Source organism: Piliocolobus tephrosceles, chromosome 5, assembly GCF_002776525.5.
Source record: "Piliocolobus tephrosceles isolate RC106 chromosome 5, ASM277652v3, whole genome shotgun sequence".
NCBI lineage: Eukaryota > Metazoa > Chordata > Mammalia > Primates > Cercopithecidae > Piliocolobus > Piliocolobus tephrosceles.
Genome location: NC_045438.1, coordinates 56,828,750 through 56,853,549, shown reverse-complemented (window position 1 = coordinate 56,853,549; position 24,800 = coordinate 56,828,750). Strand labels below are relative to the sequence as shown.

The window sequence follows — 24,800 nt, the reverse complement described above, 5'->3', positions numbered from 1 at the left end:
GTAGATACTGAGCCTATGCCTCATGCATCTGGCACCCAAGGGCCTAGCATGCCTGGGACATGGCACTCAATGATGTCTGTTAAATGAAGGAATAAATGGAAGACTACACAGGAGGAGAAAGAGAAAGAATCAAAGATAACCTTGATGCTTCTACATCAGAATGGCCATTTTTTCCCTTTCTATGGCTTTTTAAAGTTTTACATCCTGTTGCCCATCCATAAATCTGGATAGTCTAGAAAGAATCTGGAACCACGTGAGTTTAGCTGCCCAGAAAGCTTATTCTCCCTTGACCGGATTTCCTATTTTGTAGTGCATCCCATCTCTTCCTTTTCTCTTTCCTCACTTCTCCCTTGTATCATTTTGAGCCAGGAACATATGAGATATGATCAGTGAATGCACAGGCAGTTTATCTCAGCAAAAGGAGATCAAGTTTAATGAGCGGGGAAAGAAATCAAGATTGGTCAGAAAAATAAAATATTAAGTTTTCAAACTTAGGAAAAAACACCTACCTATACAGTGTGGAGAGGCAGAAAAATAGAAAGACAGCAAGAGCGCTGTTGAGTATTTTGCAATCACATGATTGCAAGAACCAAGCCATAGTTTGAACAAATGGTTTTGCCAAAAGCCAGATTGTACATTGCACCACCTCAATCGCCTTGTCAAGAAGTCTTCTCCCTTTTGACAATAATATCATACCAAGACAAAGAGCCCTTGAAAATTATGTAAGTACTAATTATAGGCAGAGTAGTATAGTAGCTTATGGCTAGGGAAACATGCAGGAAGGTATCTGAGAGAATGTCTTACCACTAATACAGTATGAGGTAAGAGGTAAAATTGAAGTTAAGTATAAAACCCTGAAGTGCCAAGTACATATTGGTTTATTCACAACCAGTACCAATTATTCAAATGATGTGTAGCCATGATGCCTCACCTATTGGGTCCAATGGCCTTACCTCCTCAAAGAGAGTTTGAACTAAAAAATGGAAGAGCTACAGTTAGGGACTGTAGCACCTGGAGCTTCAAATGACACAAATTGGCTGGAAGGGTTGAGACCACACAAAGAGGAATGTAGAACTAGACATCAAAAGCAACTATATGATGATTTTCAATGTACATACAGGACTTCATTGCTCTTGTTGAAGATCCATCTTCTAAAAAGCACTCTATAAACAGACAAAATAGAATGGGAGAATATATTTGCAAACTATGCATCTGACAAAGTTCTAATATTTGGCATGTATAAGAAACTTAAATTTACAAGCAAAAAACAATCCCATTAAAAATGGGCAATGTACATGAACAGCCACTTCTCAAAGGAAGATATACACATGGCCAACAAGCACATGAAAAAATGCTGAACATCACTAATCATTAGAGAAATACAAATTAAACCAGAGGTCCACCCATTCAGACCACAGGCCAGTCAGTACCCATCCACAGCCTGTAAGGAAGCAGGCCACGCAGCAGAAGGTGAGTGAGCATTACCACCTGAGCTCCACCTCTTATCAGCTGAGTGGCAGCAGTAGATCCTCATGGGAGCATGAACCCTACTGTGAACTGTGTGTGTGAGGGGTCTAGGTTGAATGCTCCTTATGAGACTCTAATGCCTGATGATCTGAAGTGGAACAGCTTCATCCCAAAACCATCCCCTACCTTCAGTCTGTGGAAAAACTGTCTTCCACGATGCCAGTTCCTGGTGCCAAAAACATTAGGGACCACTAAATTAAACCACAATGAGATACCATCTCACACCAGTCCAAATGGCTATTATTAAAAAGTCAAAAAATAACAGACGCTGGCAATGTTGCAGAGAAAAGTGAATGTTTATATGCTGTTGGTGGAGATATAAATTAGTTCAGCCACCGTGGAAAGCAGTTTGAAGATTTCTCAAAGAACTTAAAACAAAGCTACTATTCAATCCAGCAATCCTATTACTGGGTATGTACCCAAAAGAAAATAAATTGTTCTACCGAAAAGACACATGCACTCATATGTTCATTGCTGTGCTATTCACAATAATAAAGACATGCAATCAACCGAAATGCCCGTCAACAGTGGACTGGATAATGGTACATATACACCATGGATTACTACAAAGCCATACAAAAGAATGAAATCATGCACTTTGCAGCAACATGGATGGCACTGGAGGCCATTATTCTAAGCAAATTAATGCGGGAACAGAAAACCAAATACCACATGTTCTCACTTATAAGTGAGAGCTGAATATTGAGTACACATGCACACAAAGAAGGGCACAATAGGCACCTGGGGCAAACTTGAGTGTGGAAGGTGGAAGAGGATGAGGATCAAGAAACTCCCTATCAAGTACTAAGCTCATTATCTGAGTGACCAAATAATTTGTACAATAAACCCCTACGACATGCAATTTACCCACGTAACAAACCTGTACCTGCACCCCCAAAACTAAAATAAAAGTTGGGGAAAAAAATCTTCTTCCAATAAATTTTTCTCAATATAGGTTTAAAAATTCCTTTTTGTGTTCAATTCTTCCATTCACTGAAAGAAAATAGTTAATATTAAGTTGTACTAAAAGCAAGTTTCCATTTACTTTTAGGATTCGATTTTTCTATAGGCATGTGTGGCAGAAAGAAACTTCTTCCATTACCATCTTCTCAATGTGTGCTAACAAACTCTTTATTTTGTTAAACTCTTCCATTTTAAGAATAAAAACAATTAATGATGAGCCCTTCATTAAAAATAAACATAAATTTAAAAAATAAAAATAAAAACACTCTAATGTAGGTTCTGAGCAATTAATTTGCTTCCTCCTGTCGTCCAAAAGAATTGCTAAAAATAGGGCAATGGGAAAAATTAATTTCAGTTTTAAATTATCTACCAGTAATAAGGCATTTCTTCAGGACCACTGTCCTATTAAATTGTATTCTTCCACTGGGAAAATTCACACTTTAAGTATAAACTTTTAAACATTTGACATAAAAGCTACTCTCTCTCAAGAGTTACATCATCAGTGAAGGCGGGCAGAGTAGCACCAGATCACTGATCCTCTCTTTTCTTGGAACTGTGACACAGCTTCATGGCCCCAGTCATTCTGAGTAAGACTTTTTCTTTATTGGTTTAAGTTAATCAGCCAGGCACAATAAAATGCCTCTAGCTCTGGATGCCAATCAAAACAGAAGCATTCATGCAGATAAAGGAAGTTGCCATCCGTAGTTGTCATCCTATATCTGTGCATCTGTCTTAAAAGTAACATGGTCAAGCAGGAAGACCGCAGGACAGGGGCATCACACACAATGGGCTTGCAACTCAGCGTGGCCTTCACTAACTAGGCGATCTTAAGAGAGTGACTTAGCCTCTTTGCATCTCCACATCCTTCTCATCTATGAAACAGGTTTTATTATACCATCCTAACTGCAAGAATTAAGTATAATAACATGAAATGCCTGGCACCTGGGTGGCCCTCTAGAAATAGCCATACTCCAGGCTTTTGGAGAGTGGTTACATTTTTCCAATTAGCACTTCCCAGGCAGCATTGTCTAGGACTCGGGCTCCCAGAGTGAGAGCTCAGGATATGCCTTTTGTTAATTCTTTCATCCCTGTCCACTGTAGACTGCAAAATCGTGAAAATAGAAGTGGAGCAAGTGATGAAATGAAATAGCCAGAGGATCTGAACACCAGCTCTAGTCTCGTTTCTCCACTAACCAGCAATGGGACCTAAGCCTAGTCCCTTATCTTCTTGGTCTCTATTTTCTCCTTTGTAACAGGAGAACATTGCTCTACAGGATCCCTACCATCTCCTTCCGTTCTTGAGGGTCATGATTCTAGGGGAAATTTTCATTCAAAATATGGGACTCTGCAAACCATCTCTAAAAAAATATTACTGAATCTTTGTGTGTGTGTGTGTGTTCTGGGTCATTGGGTGATGGTTATAATGATGGCAGTGGACAGGTTTGCTTTATTCCATTTTGCCAGTTGCTTGTGAAGTGCTTATGGAAAATTCATAGAAATCTTGTTATAGTACTAAGCAAACATAATTCTTTTATGTGCTTACATTCTTTCTTCTATTTTGCATGTTTTAAATTTCTATATTGCTTTGGTCCAACTTCCCAATGGCCCTTTGACAATAAAATGAATCTTTAAGACTGCAATAATGCAAACATTGACAACTGAGTAGAATAATAAAAAATTGTGCATAAGATGAAGAATGAACTGCAAGTCATATCATCCTGGAAGAGAGATATCACTGAACCTGCTGAGTGACATTGGCATCCTTCGGAACAAATGTGCAGTGCTTTCTCCAGCTGCTATTTTCATATCTGATGGCATTAAAAAAAAAATACTAAACCTTTGTCGGATGTTCCTGTTCTTTTCTGAACTCTGATCAACTAGTCCCAAAGTTTGGCAAACTGACTTATAACGTACTAGGAGGATAAAAAGTAAACTTTCCAGCTTGTCTAAATGGATCCTGAAAATGGAATATTTCAATAGCTGTTCATTTGCTTTCTTATTTGCTACCGGAAAATTCATGGCTGTTACAAGAAATATGTATTTGGAGGAGGCTTGTTTTATGTGATTTCACCTATCCCCTGTCTATTAAATCAAATGGATGTAATTCATCGTGTGAGTGCTGGGAGCCTTCCCCTGCGGCATGCAGTGATGTGGCGCTGAGGGAGGGGGTGAGCATGCAGCCTGAAAGAGCAACAGGAAAAGATGGTTGGAAGTGCGCTCCTCATCACAAATATGTGTCTTCAATATTTAGTTGTTGTGGCAGGAAAACGCCAACAAATACATGAACTGTAAACCATCTGGCTTGAAATATGTTCAAATATGACTGTTCATCTTGAAAAATGAAATCTATGGAATTCTGGCATCCACTTTGACTTTTGAGAGATGAACAGCTTGGATATGCAAAGAAGGGATTTCTAGACTAGCCTTCTTAAACTTTAAATTTTCCTGAACTCAGAAGTTAAATGATTCATTGCCTAGAAAGGAAAACTTCCCTTTCACTTTTACACTTTCATGAAAACCACTGACTCTTTGAAAACCCCTGGGACTATATCTGTGTCTTGTGTGTCAAAAAGCAGAGAAGTAAATGTGGTTCTGTATGGATTATTAAATGTTTATTAAGTTCTAATATGTGCTAGATGCAATATAAAACACTTAAAGAGCATGATAATCCTGGCTTTCACCAAATTTCAAAATTGGACATTTAAAACTTGCAGAACTGGAGTCTGAATTGTGCCACTTAACTTGGGTTAAGAAATGATGAATTAGTCACCCTGTTCTCTCATGAACTGGGATCCTCAGGTAACCTAGTATCAATGCCCTACCAGAAGTGGCTATCCCATCAATTTTGAGAAAGATTTTAGGTAACTTGATAAATAGAGAGAAGAAATGCATTGCAAATGTACGTGAGGATGACGAAGATGAGGGCAGGAGAATGGGAAGGGAACCAAACACAGACCTTCTGGACTTAGAAGACCAGACCAAAAGCAACCGCAAGAAGGGGAATGGAGGCAGGGATATTTTTCCCCTGCTGCTTGATGTTTTAGGAGCATGAACAAGACTCTGAGGGAACTTAGAGATTCAAACTTACTTTCCTCCTTCTCTTCTTCACACTATTTTCTTTTGTAAAAGTCACCTCAATCCACCTTGTCCAAAGGATTCTCCCTGGAGGCTCTTAGCTAGGTCTCTTCATGTGTCAGGAGCCCCCAGCTGTGCAATTTCTACCACTTGAGGATAGCCTTACCTTTAAATGATTCTTCAGCCATTGCACATGTACCTGTGGCCTCCCCAGCTGCATTGGAAGCTTCGAAATAGAGAAGCTAGACCTCTAATACCCACTGTGCCTAGGATTGTGTGATGCAGGCAGTGGACTCAGAGAGTATTTGTTTGAGATTGTGAGAGTTGGTTAAAGGAAAGAATCATGCCATAGATACGGGGGAAAGCTTCAGTGGTTAATGTAAACTAAGTGCGTGACACAAGCCGCTTTTAAATGGTATTAAGAGAATACAGTGTTTTCTGAAATAAAAACCTAATATACTTAATTCAGCAAAGGTAAAATATTAGTTTAAATTAATTAAATTTTATTTAAAAATCAGATGTATGTTAATGTATGGACTTTTTTCTTTTGTTCTTCTTTTCCTTTAAAAATGAAATTTATCCAACATATATAATTTATCTAATATAATTACATAATTATCACAATAAACACTCCTCAAAATAACCATGTAAGGATCTGGGATTATATGCATTTGCATTTTTTTGTTGTTGCCATTAATATTCACCTTAGTACTTAGATGTTTATAAATGCTTTAGGAAAAGGCAAAAACATATTTAATCCATAAGAGAGAAGAATTTTACAATGCTATTTTTATACGTTGTGAATTCTGCTACATCCACAGGGAAACTAGATCACAGTAGGCAGCAACAAAATATACTAGGCGATCAATCTTGCTCTTGAAGATCAAAGTATTTCTTTGTTAGGTCAACTGATCAACTAAGAAACTAAAAATAACTAAAATATAATAGAGCAAAACCAGTCGAGGAATGTAGCAATGTAGCATCATTAGTACAGAGTTTGCATTCACATACACAAGCAATTAACCTGCTTTTTGAAATGTATTTGTTCTGTTTCCCTCCTACTTTTTCCATTATAGGTCTGTTACTGGTGAGATTCACAAGGGGAAAAGCCCACATCATCTTTTGTGGTGAACTGGAAGAGTCAATGAATATACCCATTTAATTAGAAAGCCAGTAGCCACCACAGAAACAAGGCAAATTTCACTTCATTTGTTTTGAGAAAATTCTGAGAAATGAAGTGAGCACTACCTACTAGTCATGAAAACAATTAGATGAAAATAGATCAAATTCTGAACATTTATATTATTTCCGTAGATTTTCTACAATTCCCTTCCTCTTTAAACACAATCCCATTAGCTTGGGAATCATTTCTTAGAAAGTGATTGAGAGTCTTGATTTCAGCTGTGATCTGTACAGATTCCTTCAACAAAGTAAAAACTGAATTTGACCTCTGGGCATGATCTGCCTCCCAGAATTTTCAACAGGTAAATTAACAAATAATGAGAGCAACCTAATACCTTGTTTATAAAAACTGAGTGCTTGTGTAAAGGAGCCCACAGGTGGACCTGAGTTGGACTTCTGTGTGTGATAGAAGACATGGTATCATGAGTCTTTCGAAGTCTGATCCCAGTATTGCAAAACAATCACTGGTGTCATCAGGTTACTCTTAAAAGTATTAATAAAAATAGAAAAGTTGAAAAACGTATATTCATAAATTATACAAAATTGTTGGGCTTTGAATGAATTTGAATATGATTTGAAGTCCACATATGATTATTCAATATGAATGAACTGAGCATCATTGCAAATTTTATAAAAATAAAATCTATGAGAAAATTCCCAAGTTAAATCATGAGCTATACTTCCATCATACAACTGTGAACCTTCTTTGTGTACTGTAAAGGAATAATAGCTACACTTTAACATAATATTCTTCCCATATTCAAAATGAAGAATAAAGAAATCACATTTCGAAATAAGGATGGAGCATGTAAAGATTAATTTTTAAAACTAAACTTTAAGTTTTATTTTTACTGTAATACTAGAAATGCTCTAAGCAATTAACAAAAAAGTGTGACCATACTTTTTTTTATTTGAGACGGAGTCTCACTCTGTCACCCAGGCTGGATTGCAGTAGCGTGATCTCGGCTCACTGCAACCTCTATCTCCCAGGTTCAAGTGATTCTCCTGCCTCAGCCTCCCAAGTAGCTGGGATTACAGGCATGTGCCACCAAGCCCAACTAATTTTTTTTTTTTTTTTTTTTTTGTATTTTTAGTAGAGACGGGGTTTCTCTATGTTAGCCAGGATGGTCTCAATCTCCTGACCTCGTGATCTGCCCGCCTCGAACTCCCAAAGTGCTGGGATTACAGGCTTGAGCCACCGCGCCCAGTTTACCATACAGCAATATAAGTCTCTCCTTTGTAACACTGGGTAAAGAACACAGAAGGCAAGAACATTTCAACCCTTCCTCACGCTCATTGAATCTAAAATAGAAGAGATAGTGTAAAATTCTAGATGTATTCTCTCTGAATTAATTTTTATAACCCAACTGAATAAGACCTCTAAGATATGTAAATCCTAAACACTTCAGAAATAACAAATCATTTTATCATGGAAGATTATTGGCTTAAAGAAATGAATATAAAGACTTTACATCTTTATATTGCTCACGGTTAAAGAAGCTACTAAAGATATCTTACTAACCGCACTCTAATCGCAGGTCAATGCTGCCAAAAATGCCTGTGCTTTCATATATTTCTACAGCAAAAAAATCCCTAAAAAATGATGTCTTTTCCAAGAAGTAAATTTACTCTATTTTTTATGGGCCAATTCAAAAGAAGCTTCTTCTCCAAAAGAAGCATCGTCTTAAGCGTGAGTGTGAGTGTGTTTAGGAGTGTGTGTACGTATTAGGCAGATTAGGAGTGAAAGGGGAATGGGAATGACTCTGCAAGGTAAGTGTTGTTAGTCCCATTAAACTAATGTGGAAAATGAGACTCAAAAGAGGTAACACATCAGAGCTGGGCGACAAGTAGAAAACTCACCTGTTTGTCAAAATACTTAACCGAGATCAATGAGGAGGCAGAAGGATCAAGGGGAGAACACAAGGCAGAGCCTTTTTTGTGGTTTTCACGGGAAGAAAGGGGCAAGTTTGTATAATCAGGGGAGCAGGTTTAGGATTGGATCATTTGAATAGATTCTGCAGACCCTGGGCTACCCGTGTGATTGGTCCCTTGTTGTCCAGTACCTGGTTCTGAGGTGAACGAGGGCAGGGGAGAGGTTGACTCTATGTATGAGAGTTTAATGGAAGACAGGGTTAGGGGTTTGGACTATGTTTGGTTTGCACATCAGAAACATGCTCCCAAACCAGTTGTTTGCTATCACTAGGAATGAGTTAACCCTGATTTGAGCAGTTTTTCCCCAAGACGGCAAGACCCTGAGATGTCAATGCACCCCAAAAATGCAGAAAATGAAAAACATGATTAATACAATAGAATAACTTATCCATTTTTCTGTAATTCATTGGCATTATGTAGAAATAGTGTACTTAATCACACACAGCAACATTTATTTGTAATTAAATTCCTACAAGTTAAAAGTCCTATTTATAGCACTGCAATTTATATCTGTATATTCAGTATGCTTTGGTGCACAAGTCCATATATTAGTATTTCATAAAAGAGACAGTATAAGGTAATGGTTAGAAATGAAGATGTTAAAGTCAGAGAGAGCTGAATTCAAATCCCAACCACCCCTACTGCAAGTTACTTCGAGAACTGAATTCAAATCCCAACCACCCCTACTGCAAGTTACTTCATTTCAGCTTGTTTCCACATTTCTGTAATGGTGCACATAACACTATCTGCCTGATAGAGTCCATGTATGATTTAACTGACAATACTTGAAAAGTCCTTAACCTAATAGTACCTGGTTAAATAAAGATCAATGAATATTCACAATTCTTACTCTTACCAGGTTTTTAACAGGAGAGATTTAATTTTCCAAAATTGATTCTCCTCCTATTTTCATCTTGTCTAAAAAATTTAAAGGAAATATTTTGGCCAAAACTAGTCAGATAATTGCTTCAATTGGAACAATTTTGCCTACCAGAGTAGAATTATGGTCATTATATTGAACAACTATGACTTACACAAAATCAGAGACAGACGAGGCTCCCATGCAGCCACTCCTGGAGTGACTGGAGTATGAAAGGATATTTGCACTTGCCGCATGGGTGCACCAAGTGTGATTAATGACATGTATTACATCAGTCCCACAAAAAAGTTCTTTACTTATAGTCACACTTTTAGATTTATATGAGAGTTTTCTATCTGACGTTTTTTAGAATCTTTTTTCGTCATCTTCTGAAAGATGGTTTAATTCATACTCATTTAGCCCATACTCTTTGTCTTCCATAGAGAGCTTTTTTGAAAGAGGGGAAAAGGAATTAAAGAAGTAGAAAAACTATGGCTGGTCGCAGTGGCTCATGCCTATAATCCCAACACTTTGGAAGGCCAAGGAAGGGGGATCACCTGAGGTCAGGAGTTCGAGACCAGCTTGACCAACATGGCAAAATCTGTCACTACTAAAATTACAAAAACTAGCTGGGCATGGTGGTGCATGCCTGTAATCCCAACTACCCAGGAGGCTGAGGCAGGAGAATCCCTTAAACCCAGGGGCGGAGGTTGCAGTGAGCCGAGACGGCACCACTTCACTCCAGCCTGGGTGAAACAGCAAGACTCTGTTTCCAAAAAAAAAAAAAAAAAGGAAAAATAACAAATAGAGAAAATTCTTTGCTATATGCAGCCTTCAGCAGTTAGGTTATTTCTCAAATTTACATAAAGACTTATTATCATCTTGACTGCAATCATGTAGAAAATGAACGGGTATAAAGTACATGAGGACAATTTAATAAAACCAGTTTTCTTTTCTTATGAAATCTCTGACGAAAGGAATCATTAGACAGAGACTTGCCTTGTATTTACCCAGGTCATGAGGCATGGCAGCTTGGTGATGTGCTCTTGGCAAGAAGTCCTTAATTAGAAATTCCTCGAGAGCTGCTCCCTGTAGGTGCTCCCTATGACAAAAAGACAAAATAATTTACTAGGGAAGCCCTCACGAAGGACTCAACATCCAGACACAGGTGAGGGAAAGGGAATTTGCTGACAGCCAAAGAGCAACAAGCATCATGATGGGATGCTGGGTTTTGAATGAGGGTCTTTCCATCATATTAGTAGTAAGTATCAATTTTGTTATTCAACTTTACATATATAGAATGAATAGTCTTTGGTTTTTAGGAAAACTTGTATAGGAACACTAAATAGCTTGAAGTATTACTCTGGTTAAAAGACTAAAACTTGTTAGAAAACATTCAGTAGATATATTTAATTTACCCTTATAGAATCATGCAAAGTTGTTTTCCGATTGAGCTCATTTTTAATTATTTTTAAAGTCAAGTAGTTTGTTTTTGCATAATGTATGAGTGTTTCTCTAAATCAAATGAAGTCTCTGAATTAGACTATGAAATTGGAATTTTTTCTAGAGAACTCTCAGAGTTGTTTTTAAAGATTTCCTCCTTCTTGACATCATTGTCCAGCAACGTTGATTAAGAAGCTTTTGTAGTTTCATTAAATCACTTAAAGTTGACTCATATGTGTTTAAAATCTTTTTTATAAAGGTAATAATTTCTTACCATTATAATCCTATTAAAAACTAATCTATGAGAAATAAATATGTGGAGTGATTCTGATTAATATTGAGAAGCTCTTCATTCCACGTTAAAAGAACCCCAGTGATTTTGAATAGACAAAAAGCTTGAAGGTAGTATTGATTGGTTCTCTGTCCTTTCTACTCTAGCTCTCATGGCTGGGAGTAAATTTGTATCTGTTTATTGACACGTTCTACTGGTATGAAGAGGAGGAGTCTTTCCATTACACACGAGTTATTTTGGGTGTAAGTATGGTTTATGATTAAACATTACTTTTTCAGAAAACAAAATGCATTTTATTTGCCCTGGATCCTTGTTTTCCCTGAATCTCTTTTTTATGTCTTTACATGTGGACAGTCAACACTGGCTTGGGCACGAGCGTCCGCACTGTGCCTGAATTTTAACTGCATGCTAATTCTAATACCTATCAGTCGAAACCTTATTTCATTCATAAGAGGAACAAGTATTGTAAGTACTAAAATATTTGAAATAATCTCAGTTGTTATGACTTCCTCATATAAGTGCCGTTGAAAACAAAAATGTACTTTATTATGAAATTCTCAGTAATTCTGTTTAAACTTGGGTTTCTTTGTTAGAGATAATACAAAGGCTAAAACTGAAAAACAGTAATCAGTACATCTATCTGATTTGGCTTTGGCTGTTGCCATTGATTTCCTACATGACACTCAACTCATTGCTCAACAGTTTCCTGATGTATTTGCACCATGAAGATGGAAGCATTATAATAGCTGGAACCATCATTGTTTCTGATTGAAAGACGACAAATAAGCTTTTGAGACAAATGCCACAAGGAAACATCTCTCAGGGTTCTCACCCACAAAAGCATAATCACAGTACATAGATTTTATTATGTAGATTTTAACCTCTGCCAAACATAATGGGATATTTCCCAATTATATTGATTTCACTGTGTTAGGAACTTACCTGTGCTTCCTGTCAAACAAAATAGCATACAGAAAATGAGTCCTTCAAAAACTTTTACCAGGGAAAATACTGTATTATGCAGGCATCCCTCATTTCATTGCACTTCCCTTTATTGCACTTCTCAGATACTATGGTTTTTACAAACTGAAGACTTCTGGCAACCCTGTGTGGAGCGAGTATACTAGCGCCATTTTTTCCAATACCATGTGCTCGCTTTGTGTCTCTGTGTCAGCATTTTTTAGCAATAAAGTATTTTTTAATTAAAGTATGTACTTTTTTTAGACATAATGCTATTGCACACAATAGACTACAGTATGGTATAAATATAACTTTTATATACACTGGAAAATCAAAAATTTTGTGTGACTTGCTTTATTGCAATATTTGCTTTATTGCAATGGTCTGAAATTAAACCCACAATATCTCCGAGGTATGCCTGTATAATCATCATCAAGATTTTATGAATATTTATATATAGATGCATATTTGCCTTTGTATATGTAGGAATTATTTGTAGACTACCTAAAACACATGAATGAGGATGATGGCTATCACCTTAAATTTTTAAACAAAGAAGCTGAGTGAGGCATGTATTTTGGCAGGCTTATTCAAGAGTTTTGAATTATAACCAGAGAACTAATAAGTCAGTCATTTTTGAGTTGAGAGTTCAGCAAAGCAACTAATAACCTTTTGATTTGCCTGTTTGGCTAATGGCCATTAACTTTTGTGTCACATTTAGAGGCAAAGCCTGGTTCCTACTCTCTTAACTGTCATGACACTGTTTTTATTGTAATTTTTCCATAAATCAGGCATTTTTTTTTTTTTTTTTGTTACTCTAGTGCTGCAGAGGACCATGGAGGAGGCAATTAGACAAAAACCTCAAATTTCACAAACTGGTCGCCTATGGGATAGCCGTTAATGCAAGTAAGTACTTATTAATTGCTTCGTGGATTTTACAATATCTGATGCCTAACTTCATAGTTTTGTTTTAACTCTGACTTCCTCAAGTCTCACCCTCAGGTAAAAGAACTCTTTGCCATTTATCTGACCCTGTAAACCTTATACAAATGGGTTTTTACATTTTCGATTTATACTTACATAAGAGTTTTCCCCTACCAAGACCTCAATTTGTCAAAGAAAAGTTGGTGAAACTTCATTTGTGAATAGTTAAGCTTGTTAATAATACAATAATAAATACTTGAAAAAGGAACAGTTTGTTATTCAGCATAATTCACTTTGGAAATAAAATTGACCTCTGTTCAAAATCTCATTCACAGTCATAGGAAAATGACTGTCAGATAGTATCGTGGGCAATAAAAGGGAAAAAAGAAAAGAAAGATCATGTGAGCAAAGTTCTGAATCGTATTGAGGTAATGGACATAAAAGGGTCTTGAAAACACATGAAGCTTTATCGGCATATAAAGTGTTATTGTTATCATTATATTTCTAATTCAAGAGGAAGGCACTAGAAATTAGCATCCAAGGCCAAGGTTAAACTCTGATGAGGAAGAAAGGAGGAGGAGCAGTCATCAACCAGCTTGTGGTTTTGCTGGAAAACAAAGACACTGAAATAAAAGGCTATCTGAGCGATAAAGAGTTATGATTCAGGACTGTTTCTCTCAAACTAATTTAACTATAATATGTTTTCCTCATTTGTTTTTATCCTCTCATGCATTAAAAAAAAAAAACAGAGTAAAAGGAACACTCAAAACAAATGTGAATTTAATTAAGCAACAAGACATGACAGACGGTGCCCGAGTGCCAATGAACACAACTTTGGGTGTGCAGTGAGACATGCGGGGAAGATGCTCCCATTGATTGTCTTCGGCACTGGATTAAACCAACCCGAGAGCTGCTTTGTAAAAGGTCTTTGGGGTTTGTGAGGAAATAAGAGTAAAAAGACATTGTGTCCTAGAGAAAACCAGCTCAGGGATAAAGAGGAAAAAATAAGGCTGGTTCATCTTTGTATTCCAAGGCCCACAATAGTGCTGAGTATGCGTAGGCACCAATAACCTTTCATGAATGAGCGAATGCATGAAGGAATAAAGACTCAGGGAAACAGATTTTGGCTCAGGAATGGAAGTCTTTTCGGGACCTTGAAAATTATCTAAAATTAGAATGAAGTTCCCCTAAGAGTACTGAATTCCCCATCATGGGTGATGTCCAAACAGAGACCAGATTGCTCCTTGATAGGCTCATCAGAGAAGGAATTCAAGGAATCTCTAGGCTCCCTTTAAAATCTTAAATAGCTTGATTTCTGCATAACAGTAAAATGGCAAGAATATTATCATAGTACAATAGCTTTAAGACACAATTGAACTCTAAGAGAAAGTTTTAAAGATATTACAGAGAGAAGGGGGGAAAAAAACAGCCAGCATCAAAATACATCAGAAAAGAGGCCAGGCATGGTGGTTCATGCCTGTAATCCCAGCACTTCGGGAGGCTGAGGCAGGTGAATTGCTTGAGTTCAGAAGTTCAAGACCAGCCTGGGCAACATGGTGAAAGCCCGTCTCTAGCAAAAATACAAAAAAATTAGATGGGTATGGTTGTGCATGCCTATGGTACCAGCTACTTGTGAGGCTTTGGTGGGAGGATGACTTGAGCCCAGGAGGTGAACTTTGCAGGGAGCTAAAATTGTGCCACTGCACTCCAGCCTGGACAACACAGTGAGACCCCCATCTCAAAAAAAATAAAAAAGAAAAAAACAGAAAAGAAAGCAAAGAATAAGAAAAATGTGTGTTATGAAATAGTTTTCTCCTTAAACTTTTGGCATGTACATTTCTTTATATGTAATCGTGTATCAATAATACCAATGCATTAGAAACATATAATGAATATCCCCCATGTTAAAGATACCCTGATAGCAGCTATATCTTTCTGAAACTAGTGTGGTCATGGCTGTTTTAGGATGGAGTATAATTTAGTATAAGCAGCAGTTGACTGAAATCAGGTGACCAACTTATTTTATACCTCTCTACTGATTGGTAGTGTGATATCAAATAAGTTCCTCATGCTCTTTCTTCTGTGGAGTTAAAAGAATACTAATACAGGCTGGGCATGGTTGGCTCACGCCTGTAATCCCAGCACTTTGGGAGGTTGGGGAGGGTGGATCACCCGAGGTCAGGAGTTCGAGACCAGCTTGACCAACACGGTGAAACACCGTCTGTACTAAAAATGCAAAACTTAGCAGGCATGGTGCTGCACACCTGTAATTCCAGCTACCTGGGAGGTTAATGCAGGAGAATCGCCAGAACCCAGGAGGTGGAAGTTGCAGTGAACCGAGATTGCATCATTGTACTCCAGCCTAGGCAACAAGAACAAAACTCTGCCTCAAAAAATAATAATAATAAATAAATACATTTCAATGAGATGTGCAGATTATTGTCGGGACCAGAGTTAGTTGGAAATTTGGAGAATATAGGGTTGTTCACTTGCTGCTATTGCAAATAAGATCAAATCCAAAGCCCTTAGCCTGGCCAAGGGGTCCAGTGACCTCACGTGTGCCCCCTGACACAGTCTTATCTCCTGCCTCACCCCCCTGGCTTTTCCCCTTGGGTACACCCAGCTCCTGGGAGTGCCTAAGCATTCTGTGCCTTTGCTCCAGGGATCCCCTTTGCCTGAAATGCTCTGCCCTCCTCGTGGTGCTAAATGGGTGAGACATGGCCATGCCCAGGACTCATATCCTGACCCACCTCCTCGGAGGCAGCCATTTCAACGAGGGGTCTGAGGTCATACTTTCTACCACAGAGTGAAATTCGTTCCCCAGAAGCTGATCACTTCTGGGGCTGAGCCTGTGTCTTACACATCTTGGCTGCCCTGGTCCCTGGCACACAAGAGGTCCTCAAAAATTTGGTGAAAACAGAATGAGTAGGAGTCGGCTAGCAGGCAAGAGAGGTTGAAGGAAACACTGGGACTGGTACAGCACACAGACGCATGAGTTGTTCAGGGAGTTATGAGCAGTCTGGGGAGGACTGAACACAGTGTGCGGAGGGAAAAGATTTAAACGATGCCAGTCGTCCAAGATAATACATTCACATTCTGCTGCAACCAGAGAAAGCAGGGTGCTCTTTCTCCCCCTTTCCCTCACACATCCCTGGAGAGAATCAAATGTTCTCTCCGGCCCCCTTCCTCCTGAACCCCATTGCTTTGCCAGGTACCCAGATGTCACCTGGGGTTCCCCCAGCAGGGTCAGAACTGCCACCCACCACAAAGTGCCCCTCATCCTACTCCTCCATGGCAACCAGCAGCACTGCGGTGTTTCCACTCCCTGCAAACGGAGGGAGGAGGCTGGGGAGAAAGCTCTCCGCTTCTCCCAAACCCTGACAAAGCAATTATTACATTTCACATGAACGGAGAAATGCGTCTGGCAACTGCGCTTTTAGGAGGAAAAAAATGCTAAGCCTTGGTTTCATGGAAACACCTCTGCTTTTCACATTGTGTTCTTCTGGTAGATTCACTTGGGAGCAGCCGAAAATGTCCCTGTGCTTGTTTTATTAGCATGGCCCATTATGCTGCATTTCAAATAGCCGGCTGGCTTAACAGAGGTGTGTAACCTTGGAAAAAGTGCGACCACATCGAAGTTTGCGTGCCAACCTCTAATTTCTCATCCGTTCCCCTATAAGCTGAGCTGCAGGCTTTAATTGGTCAAATCATTAAAGGATGTAATTAGAGACTGGTGGAAGAAGGCGAGGGAGGAGGAGGGAAGAGGCAAAACAATGGTATCTGTAATCAAGGACATCACAGAAAATGCAGTGACAGGAACTCTTCTTTTGGCTTCCTGCCTTCCTGCTTGCCTGCCTATGATAAGAGCTGCCGGAGCATTCTTGAACCACTAATAAATCATTTTCCGGGACCTATAACCCCACGGGTATAAAAATCATAGTTTCGCAGCCTCTTCGTTCTTATTAATGCAGATCTTTCTGGAGTCCCTGGTCCACAGCAGACCTTGAAGACCCTTCCAACTGAAAAGTAGTACTTTGAGCTCGAGCTTCCATCAAGGGGTGTCTAAATAGTGACCCAGGCGGCTCTCCCTGGCAGAGTCGGCAGCTTGCTTCTGCCAGGTTCCAGGAGTGAACAATTAGCCAAGTGCAGCTCCTGATGAGTTGCTAAAATTAGTCTACAAACATCAATAAACATAACAAGGGCAGGGTGAGAGGAGAGAGCACAGAATAAGGGTGCCCAGAAAATAAAGATTTGGAGACCCAGGCTTGAGAATAGCCCTAAAGGCCCAAACTCTTCAGTCCTGACCCCTCAAGGATTGCTCCGAACCAGTTCCGCCTGAGGCTCTGGGAGCTTCAGGGAAGCTCCATTCCCAGTCCTGCCTGACAGAATTTAATGTGATTTACAAATGCATGGCACACACAGGGTGCCAGAGTCAACGAATCCTCCTACAGAAATCAGACCACAGGTTTAAAAGTTTGCAGCCAAATTCTGGCTGCAGAAGCACAGCCAGAATCTGTCCCTGGGTCCTTGTTTCTAAAGGCTGCTTAATTAGGAGGTGACTAACTCCAAAATGACTGTTATCACTGACAGGCAGGCAGAAAGACAGCAACGACGGACCACACTTCCAAGATTCCCCTCAATTATGCTCACTTTGATCTCCTGAAAAATGAAATGAAAGAAGGAAGGTAAAAGAACTTTTTCAGGGCAACTGGCTCTAATAGTAGCCTTTATGATTTTTTTTTTTTTTTTTTTTTTTTTTGTTCACTCTTCAGTGTAAAGCTCCTTATTGGAACTCAGAAATTCACACACCAATTAAATGCGCATGTGTAGTGTTTCCAAAATTGCTGCTCTCTTAAAAGTACCCGGGGAGAACACAAAATTGTAGAAAGATCCAGTTACAGCACCTTTTAGCCTGGCACAATTGGGTGGGTTATGGAAATGTGTGTCTTGCAGTCCTCCCAGGGCACAGCAGTGCATACTCTAGAAAGGCCACAGAGGCCCAGGGAGAGCTCACCCCATAGCTAATGGCATTGGATTTACTGCAAGACTGAAGAGCCCCATTTAAGCTAGAGTTGGCTTTGGAAACATGAAAACATGAACTTCGTGTTTGCATTACTTCCATATTGCTCTACAAATCCCTTTTAGATGACAAATATGTTCCCGGTAAACTTCAGAGAAAGACACAGGAGCCACACAGCTGGAAGGGAGCTTAGATAACCTTGTTTAGTACAATCTACCCATTTCACAGATGGGAAAAAAGGGCCTGAAAGAAGTTAAGTGACTGAGAAGTATCCTCTTCAGTATTCTTTCTGTTACATACTAATATCAAATCTAATAACATGAAATGATATTGATGACTAAGAGAGAGAGAAATCAAACCATGTCACTGTTTTATCCCATCTCTGTAGCCTTTGTCTCTGTAACATAAACAGTGTGGCTACTTATATTTTTAAGAACCTAAAATGTAGAAGGGAAGGAATAGAAAATATAATGTCTAAAAAAGAACAAAAATAGTATCTCCCCGGTGTCTATCAAGTCACAACAATTCTGAATTTAGCGGTTGGTGTATCTTTAGTTCCAAGCCAAGATTGCTGTAAAATTAGGATCAGAACTAAGGGGAAAATAAAATGTTTAGACAAACAAAATCAACATAAGCAGTTTTCTCTCTGAGGATTCCTGAGATAAATAAAATATTCCACTTTGTATGTTCTACCTTGTGAAAGGAAAACAAAATGGAGGTAGTGGGAGCAAGGGAACATGTAAGACATGAACTTTAAAATGCGTGACAAATACTGGAGAGAATAGTTTTTACACATTCCCTCAGAACCTGCCTCTTGAAAACCATCTGGGGCTTCCTCGTACTCCTTCATTAGTTTCTTCAGCTCTGTTATGGGAGACCTGGCAATAAGAATAAATAAGTAATTCAATATCTTTGTTCATTCAGTCAACATACTTAAATTTCATTTAACAATGTCAAGTTCCTATGTGGAAATCAGTCTAACAGAAAACAAATTGCAATCAACAACTCATTACAGGGGAAAAGAATGGTATAAAATATAAGGCCAGGCATGGTGGCTCACGCCTGTAATCCCAGCACTTTGGGAGGCCAAGGAGGGTAGATTGCCTGAGCTTAGGAGTTTGAGACCAGCCTGGGCAGCATGATGAAACCCCATCTCTACTAAAAATTAGCTGGGCATGGTGGTGCGTGCCTGAATCCCAGCTAGTCAGAGGCTGAGGCAGGAAAATTGCTTGAACCCGGGCAGCGGAGTTTGCAGTTAGCTGAGATCATGCCATTGCACTCCAGCCTGGTGACAGAGTGAGACTCTGTCTCAACAACAACACAAAAAAGTTATAAAATATTAAAAACTTATCTTGACTTCTCTTTCTGACTATCACATATGGATTATGCAATGGTAAACATATCAGTTAACTTGGTCCGAAGCTCAGTCTCTAGCTCTGTAAATTGGGAACAGCTTCACACCCTGTCTGGAGTGCCCTAGTCTGTGGAGAGAGAATTAAAGAAAGCTAGGAGGAGAGGAGGAGTAAGGGTCAAGGGGCAGAATGTAAAAGGAGCATTCACACCAACCTCCAGTGACGGCTCCAAATGTTGTTATCAGTCAGAAGCCTTAGAAACGGTTGGACTCTAGATTAAAGACACCAGGTAAACCATTCAGTTTTATCCAAGCCCGTAGAAAAAAGCTAGTTTTCAATGAAAAATCAGGTAGGATAATTGCTCATTAGTCAAATGAAGCAATACAGCTTAATGGTCAAAAGATGGAGCACTGAGTCACGCAAACCACTAAACCACTTTCATCACTAATGAGCCACACATTCCTTAACTCTTTGGATACTGGTCTGTGAAATGAGAAGAAGGCTGATACCTGAGGGGGGTTAAATCAGATAATATGCCTACAGCAGTTATAACAGTGTCTGTTGTATAGTAAACATTCAATGTGTTTGCTACGAAACGTACTACCTGCTTTTTAAAGACTTTGAGATAATTATCGGAAAACAGCATTTAGGAATACTGGACAATGTGTGTGTTCCGTTTAGCAAATAGTTTCCATTTTGCATGTAACATATTGGAAAGGACTGCTGCTAGATAAGCCTTTCCAGGTTTGTGGATGCTGAGGCTAAACAAGGCAGCCCCTTCATCGACATGGCCATATATGTTGACAAAGCACCCTGGGAGGAAATAGAGTACCTCGTGGGTGCTAACCTCTCTGAAGCCACAAGGAGGCAGTAAACATCATGATGCAGAAACAGTGTCATGTGCTTTGCCTTCTTGCGTGAGCCTCAACCGGAAGTATGTTTGGCTTGATTTTCAACTTAAAGGCTAAAGAAAAAATGTGCAATATACACTTATATATATATTATTGTTATATATGATATATATATATATATATATCTCAACAGAGAAAGCACTACTCCAACAAGGTTGCATCTATAGATTGATTTTCTGACCCTTTCTTTACCCCTTCTACCTTTCTGTAATCTCATTGTCACTAAGCAAATAATTGTCAAATGCGAACTGGTACTGAGGTTTCAAGGATGAATAAAGTCCATCCTTGAGGAGTCAAAGTTCATCAGGGGGTGTAGGGATAAACAGATACTGCAACAGTAATATCTGAGAAATGCTATGGTCATACTATCATTTGTGCTGGTGAAATTGAAGAATGTGTGATAGAAGTCAACTTTTGAAGTAAGCTGTAAGGCATGAGCAGAACATTTTGCAAATCAGAAAAGGGAGTGATAGCAGGAACTCAGGTGACAAAGCAAAGAGGTTGCATAGAAGATAGCATTTCTAAATAAATCTGCTCCTAGGACCATAGGGACCAAAATGACACCAATATTCTCAGAAGTTCCTGCTGTTTCTTTTTCCCCATCACATTTTCTTCCATACCTCAACCCACAAGGTACAGCCATGGAGGATCCTGTAACTCATTCACAACTTGTATAGACTGTATGATAGTCATAGGCCGCACTACTCCTCACTGTGGGTGCAGAAGAAAAGAAGATATCAACTGGGAAATTATCTATACCCTGGGCAATGAAGCCTCATTTCACACATGAATCTGATCCCAATGGCAGTTATCAACTGGCCACCCAGCGGGAGTTTCATTTGCAGGAAAAGCATCAGTATGTCGTTGCCTAGCTGTGACTGCTGGCTTCCCAACAGATTTGGAAAGAGCAGCATCAGACACAGAATCCTCAGGCCAGACGATGCTGTGTTCTTAAGCCTGTTCTCTTCATTTAGAATTTAGACACCACCAAGTCCCAGAATTAGAAAGCTCCATTTATTTCTTCAGAATATACAGAAGGTATGTTTAGTTCCATAAATACTGGCTTATTTCAATCCACCAGGAATAACACATGCAAATGTATGTGTGAATGTGTATGTGCAGGGGTATATATACATAGAGAGTAGTCCCTCCTTGTCTGCAGGGGATACGTTCCAAGACCCACAGCGGATGCCTGAAACGGTGGATAGTACTGACCCCGACTGCCATCTATTGGAACATGTTCCTTTTCGTATCTTCCACCCACTAATGTAATGCTTTTTTCATCATAAATAAGCACTTATCATGCATGGTGGCTGTAACTTTTGCAGTTTGAGGTGTGACAGCGAAACTAGCACAAGTGTCTTTTTCTTCACAATTTCAGATAGAAGATCTGTTCTTACCATAGATCTTAGCAACTTCCGCATACAGTTTTTTTCCTTTCCTTATTAAGTAGAGAACTTTCACCTTTTCACTTAAAGGAAGCACTTGATGGCTTCTCTTTGGCATAGCCAAATTGCCAGCATCACTACTTTTGCGCTTTGGGGCCATTTTTAAGCAAAATAAGGATGACTCACACACAAACACTGGGATACCGTGACAGTTGGTCTGATAACCAAGAGGGCTACTGGATATGCTGGACAAAGGGATGATTCACATCCCAGGTAGGACAGAGCGGGATGGCATGAGATTTCATCATGCTACTCAGAATGGCATGCAATGTAAAACACAAATTGCTTACTCCTGGAATTTTCCATTCAATATTTTCTGATTGTGGTTGACCTCGGGTAACTTAAACTGGGGAAAGTGAAACTTTAGACTGGGGGGACTACTGTATACTAAAATGTGTAAAGGAATAAACAGAAAACAAAACAGAACAAAAACAATATATCTCCTGGTATCTATCATTCGTATCATATACATACATATCAGCATGTATAATGTACAGTATTCTAGAATAATGCTTTCCGATTTCTTAAGAAGTTATATATAATTATTTCTTTTAGAATTATATCATATATAATTATGCTGAGCTATCACAACATTTATTCCATTTCCATGATAACTATACACTTTATGATGAACTGAGATTTAGTTTATTAATATAATTTAAATAAATGTGGAGATTTTTGTACAATATGTTTGGAAGTATTCAATCCGCTTCACTCAAAGCACTGTGAAAGATGTGTAAATAAATCACTTTTCCTTGGAGATTACAAAAACCAGAACAGAGAAACTTGAGCACAGAGACACGGTATTTTTTAGTAACTAGGGAGGAAGCCACAGGGTACATGCTTGGTGTCGTCTCGTCCTAGCCATCCATGTCGTGGCGCATTTCTTCAACCTGGAGCGCTACCGCTGGAGCCAGTCCAAGGAGGCCCAGGGACTTCTGGCTGCACTTTCCAAGTTGGGCAGCACCCCTAATGAGAGCTACCTCAACCCTATCCGGACCTTCCCCATGGTGAGTTCCTGCCTGCTAACGAGCTTCTCCCTTGAAAAATCCGTCCTTTTCCAATCCTCTAATCAAGAATGCTATATTGAAAAGCTTTTAATAAAAGGGCTAGACAGTGAAAATTTACATGTGAATTTGTTCTTAATTTCACATTTTCTAAAAAAAAATTTTTTTAATCATTAATGTTGCTGGGAAGTTATGAGCAAGGAGAAAAAGATATGTCACCTAATTAATTTTTATATATACACACACACACACTAGAAATGCAGTAACCTGTTAAATTCCTAATATTTTAAAATTTAACATTTTAAAAGCAGTCCATGATTAGATATTTTTTCACTGATGTTAGACTCATAAAGAATGTGAACTGCCATCTAAACCTAGAAATTATAAATTGGATGTCTTCATTTTCAATCTGCAGATTGTTTTCCGGATCTCTTCTCCAAATGCCTCATACATTGGCACATATGTGAATAGCTGCTTTGCCAAATCAGATACTAGGCAAAGCAGCTAATTTCACAATGAGACCTGCATGGCCAGTGACATCATTAATGCTAATTACCTGTGTGCACAGAGTGTCAGCAGCTATGGGGAACAAAAAGGAAACCAAAAATGTAGGCACAGCAATCTGTGTTCCAAGATTAAGACAGTCGTCTCCCTTAATTCACCCCTACCTCTTTCTTTGTGGATGATCTCAATTTTTTTCCCATGTACCACCATATTGGCATATGTGTACAGCACGTTGACCAGACTAAAAAGATCTCTATTGCCCAAGAAAAGCCCTAAGGCAATACACTTTAGCAATGAAAATCCCTCCATTCTTATCCAGGCCATCTCTTTAAGTGACCATTTCCCCCATGCAGCCTTATTTAAAGAACAAAAATTCAAAATCTGGTTTTGGGACACTTGTTCCATGTCATGTCCCCTAAGGTGATTTTCAGTATCAGGCCATTGATCAGGTTTAGTTGAGCTACCTTTTCTTTTATTCTTATTTTATTTTTATTTATTTATTTATTTATTTATTTATTTATTTATTTATTTTTTGAGACAGAATCTCACTCTGTCACCCAGGCTGGAGTGCAGTGGCACAGTCTCAGCTCACTGCAAGCTCCGCCTCCCAGATTCACGTCATTCTTCTGCCTCAGCCTCTCGAGTAGCTGAGACTACAGGTGCCCGCTGCCACACCCAACTAATTTTTGTATTTTTAGTAGAGAGGTTTCACCGTGTTAGCCAGGATGGTCTCCATCTCCTGACCTCATGATCGCCCGCCTTAGCCTCCCAAAGTGCTGGAATTACAGGCATGAGCCACCGTGCCCAGCCTGAGCTGCCTTTTCTTAGCTGACAGCTATTGGGAGCAAAAATTTCACACCTGCAAATCAGAACTGCAGCTGCCCTAAGCGAGTGGGAAAGCCTTTATGTTAGTCCATTGAATCACAGCATTTGTCTGGGCACCTACTGAGGTTACTGTTTTTCCCCACTAAGACGCTGGAAAATCCATTGCTACACACACTCAAGAATAAATCTCAACATTTTGCATAGTCTATATAATAAATAGTATTTATTAAAAATACTTTTCAAGCGATATGATTATATATTTTAATAGCAAAATAATTAAACTACTACCTATACAGTAATTTCAAAATTTTAGAAGCAATATACTGTGTAAGTACTAATTACGCTCAGGAAACCCTCTAATTTAGGGTATTTGGAGGGAGATGAGTATCAATAACATAGAGTCTACATTATAGGATATTTTTAGAGATGCAGTGGGATTGTTTTGGAGGATACATTGCAACTCTAACCAGTCTATAAATGTGTTGCAAGAACAGAGACATGGTGATTTGCCTTAATAGGCAAGGAAGAATGATGTGAAATTAGCACATCATATGATTTAAATGGATTTCTAGAATG

At 38.9% G+C, this 24,800-nt stretch overlaps 1 protein-coding gene across 1 annotated transcript in view; it reads left to right on the top strand.

Annotated features, from left to right (window-relative positions):
- The first annotated feature begins 10,649 nt into the window (after window positions 1–10,649).
- The window catches only part of NOX3 (NADPH oxidase 3), a 60,576-nt gene continuing 46,425 nt past the window's right edge, over window positions 10,650–24,800 (top strand). The window contains exons 1-5 of the mRNA XM_026454389.1: window positions 10,650–10,799; window positions 11,420–11,515; window positions 11,628–11,738; window positions 13,055–13,139; window positions 22,753–22,898. Coding sequence (XP_026310174.1) covers window positions 10,752–10,799; window positions 11,420–11,515; window positions 11,628–11,738; window positions 13,055–13,139; window positions 22,753–22,898 — 486 coding nt within the window. The 5' untranslated portion in view covers window positions 10,650–10,751. The remainder of the gene's footprint in view (window positions 10,800–11,419; window positions 11,516–11,627; window positions 11,739–13,054; window positions 13,140–22,752; window positions 22,899–24,800) is intronic.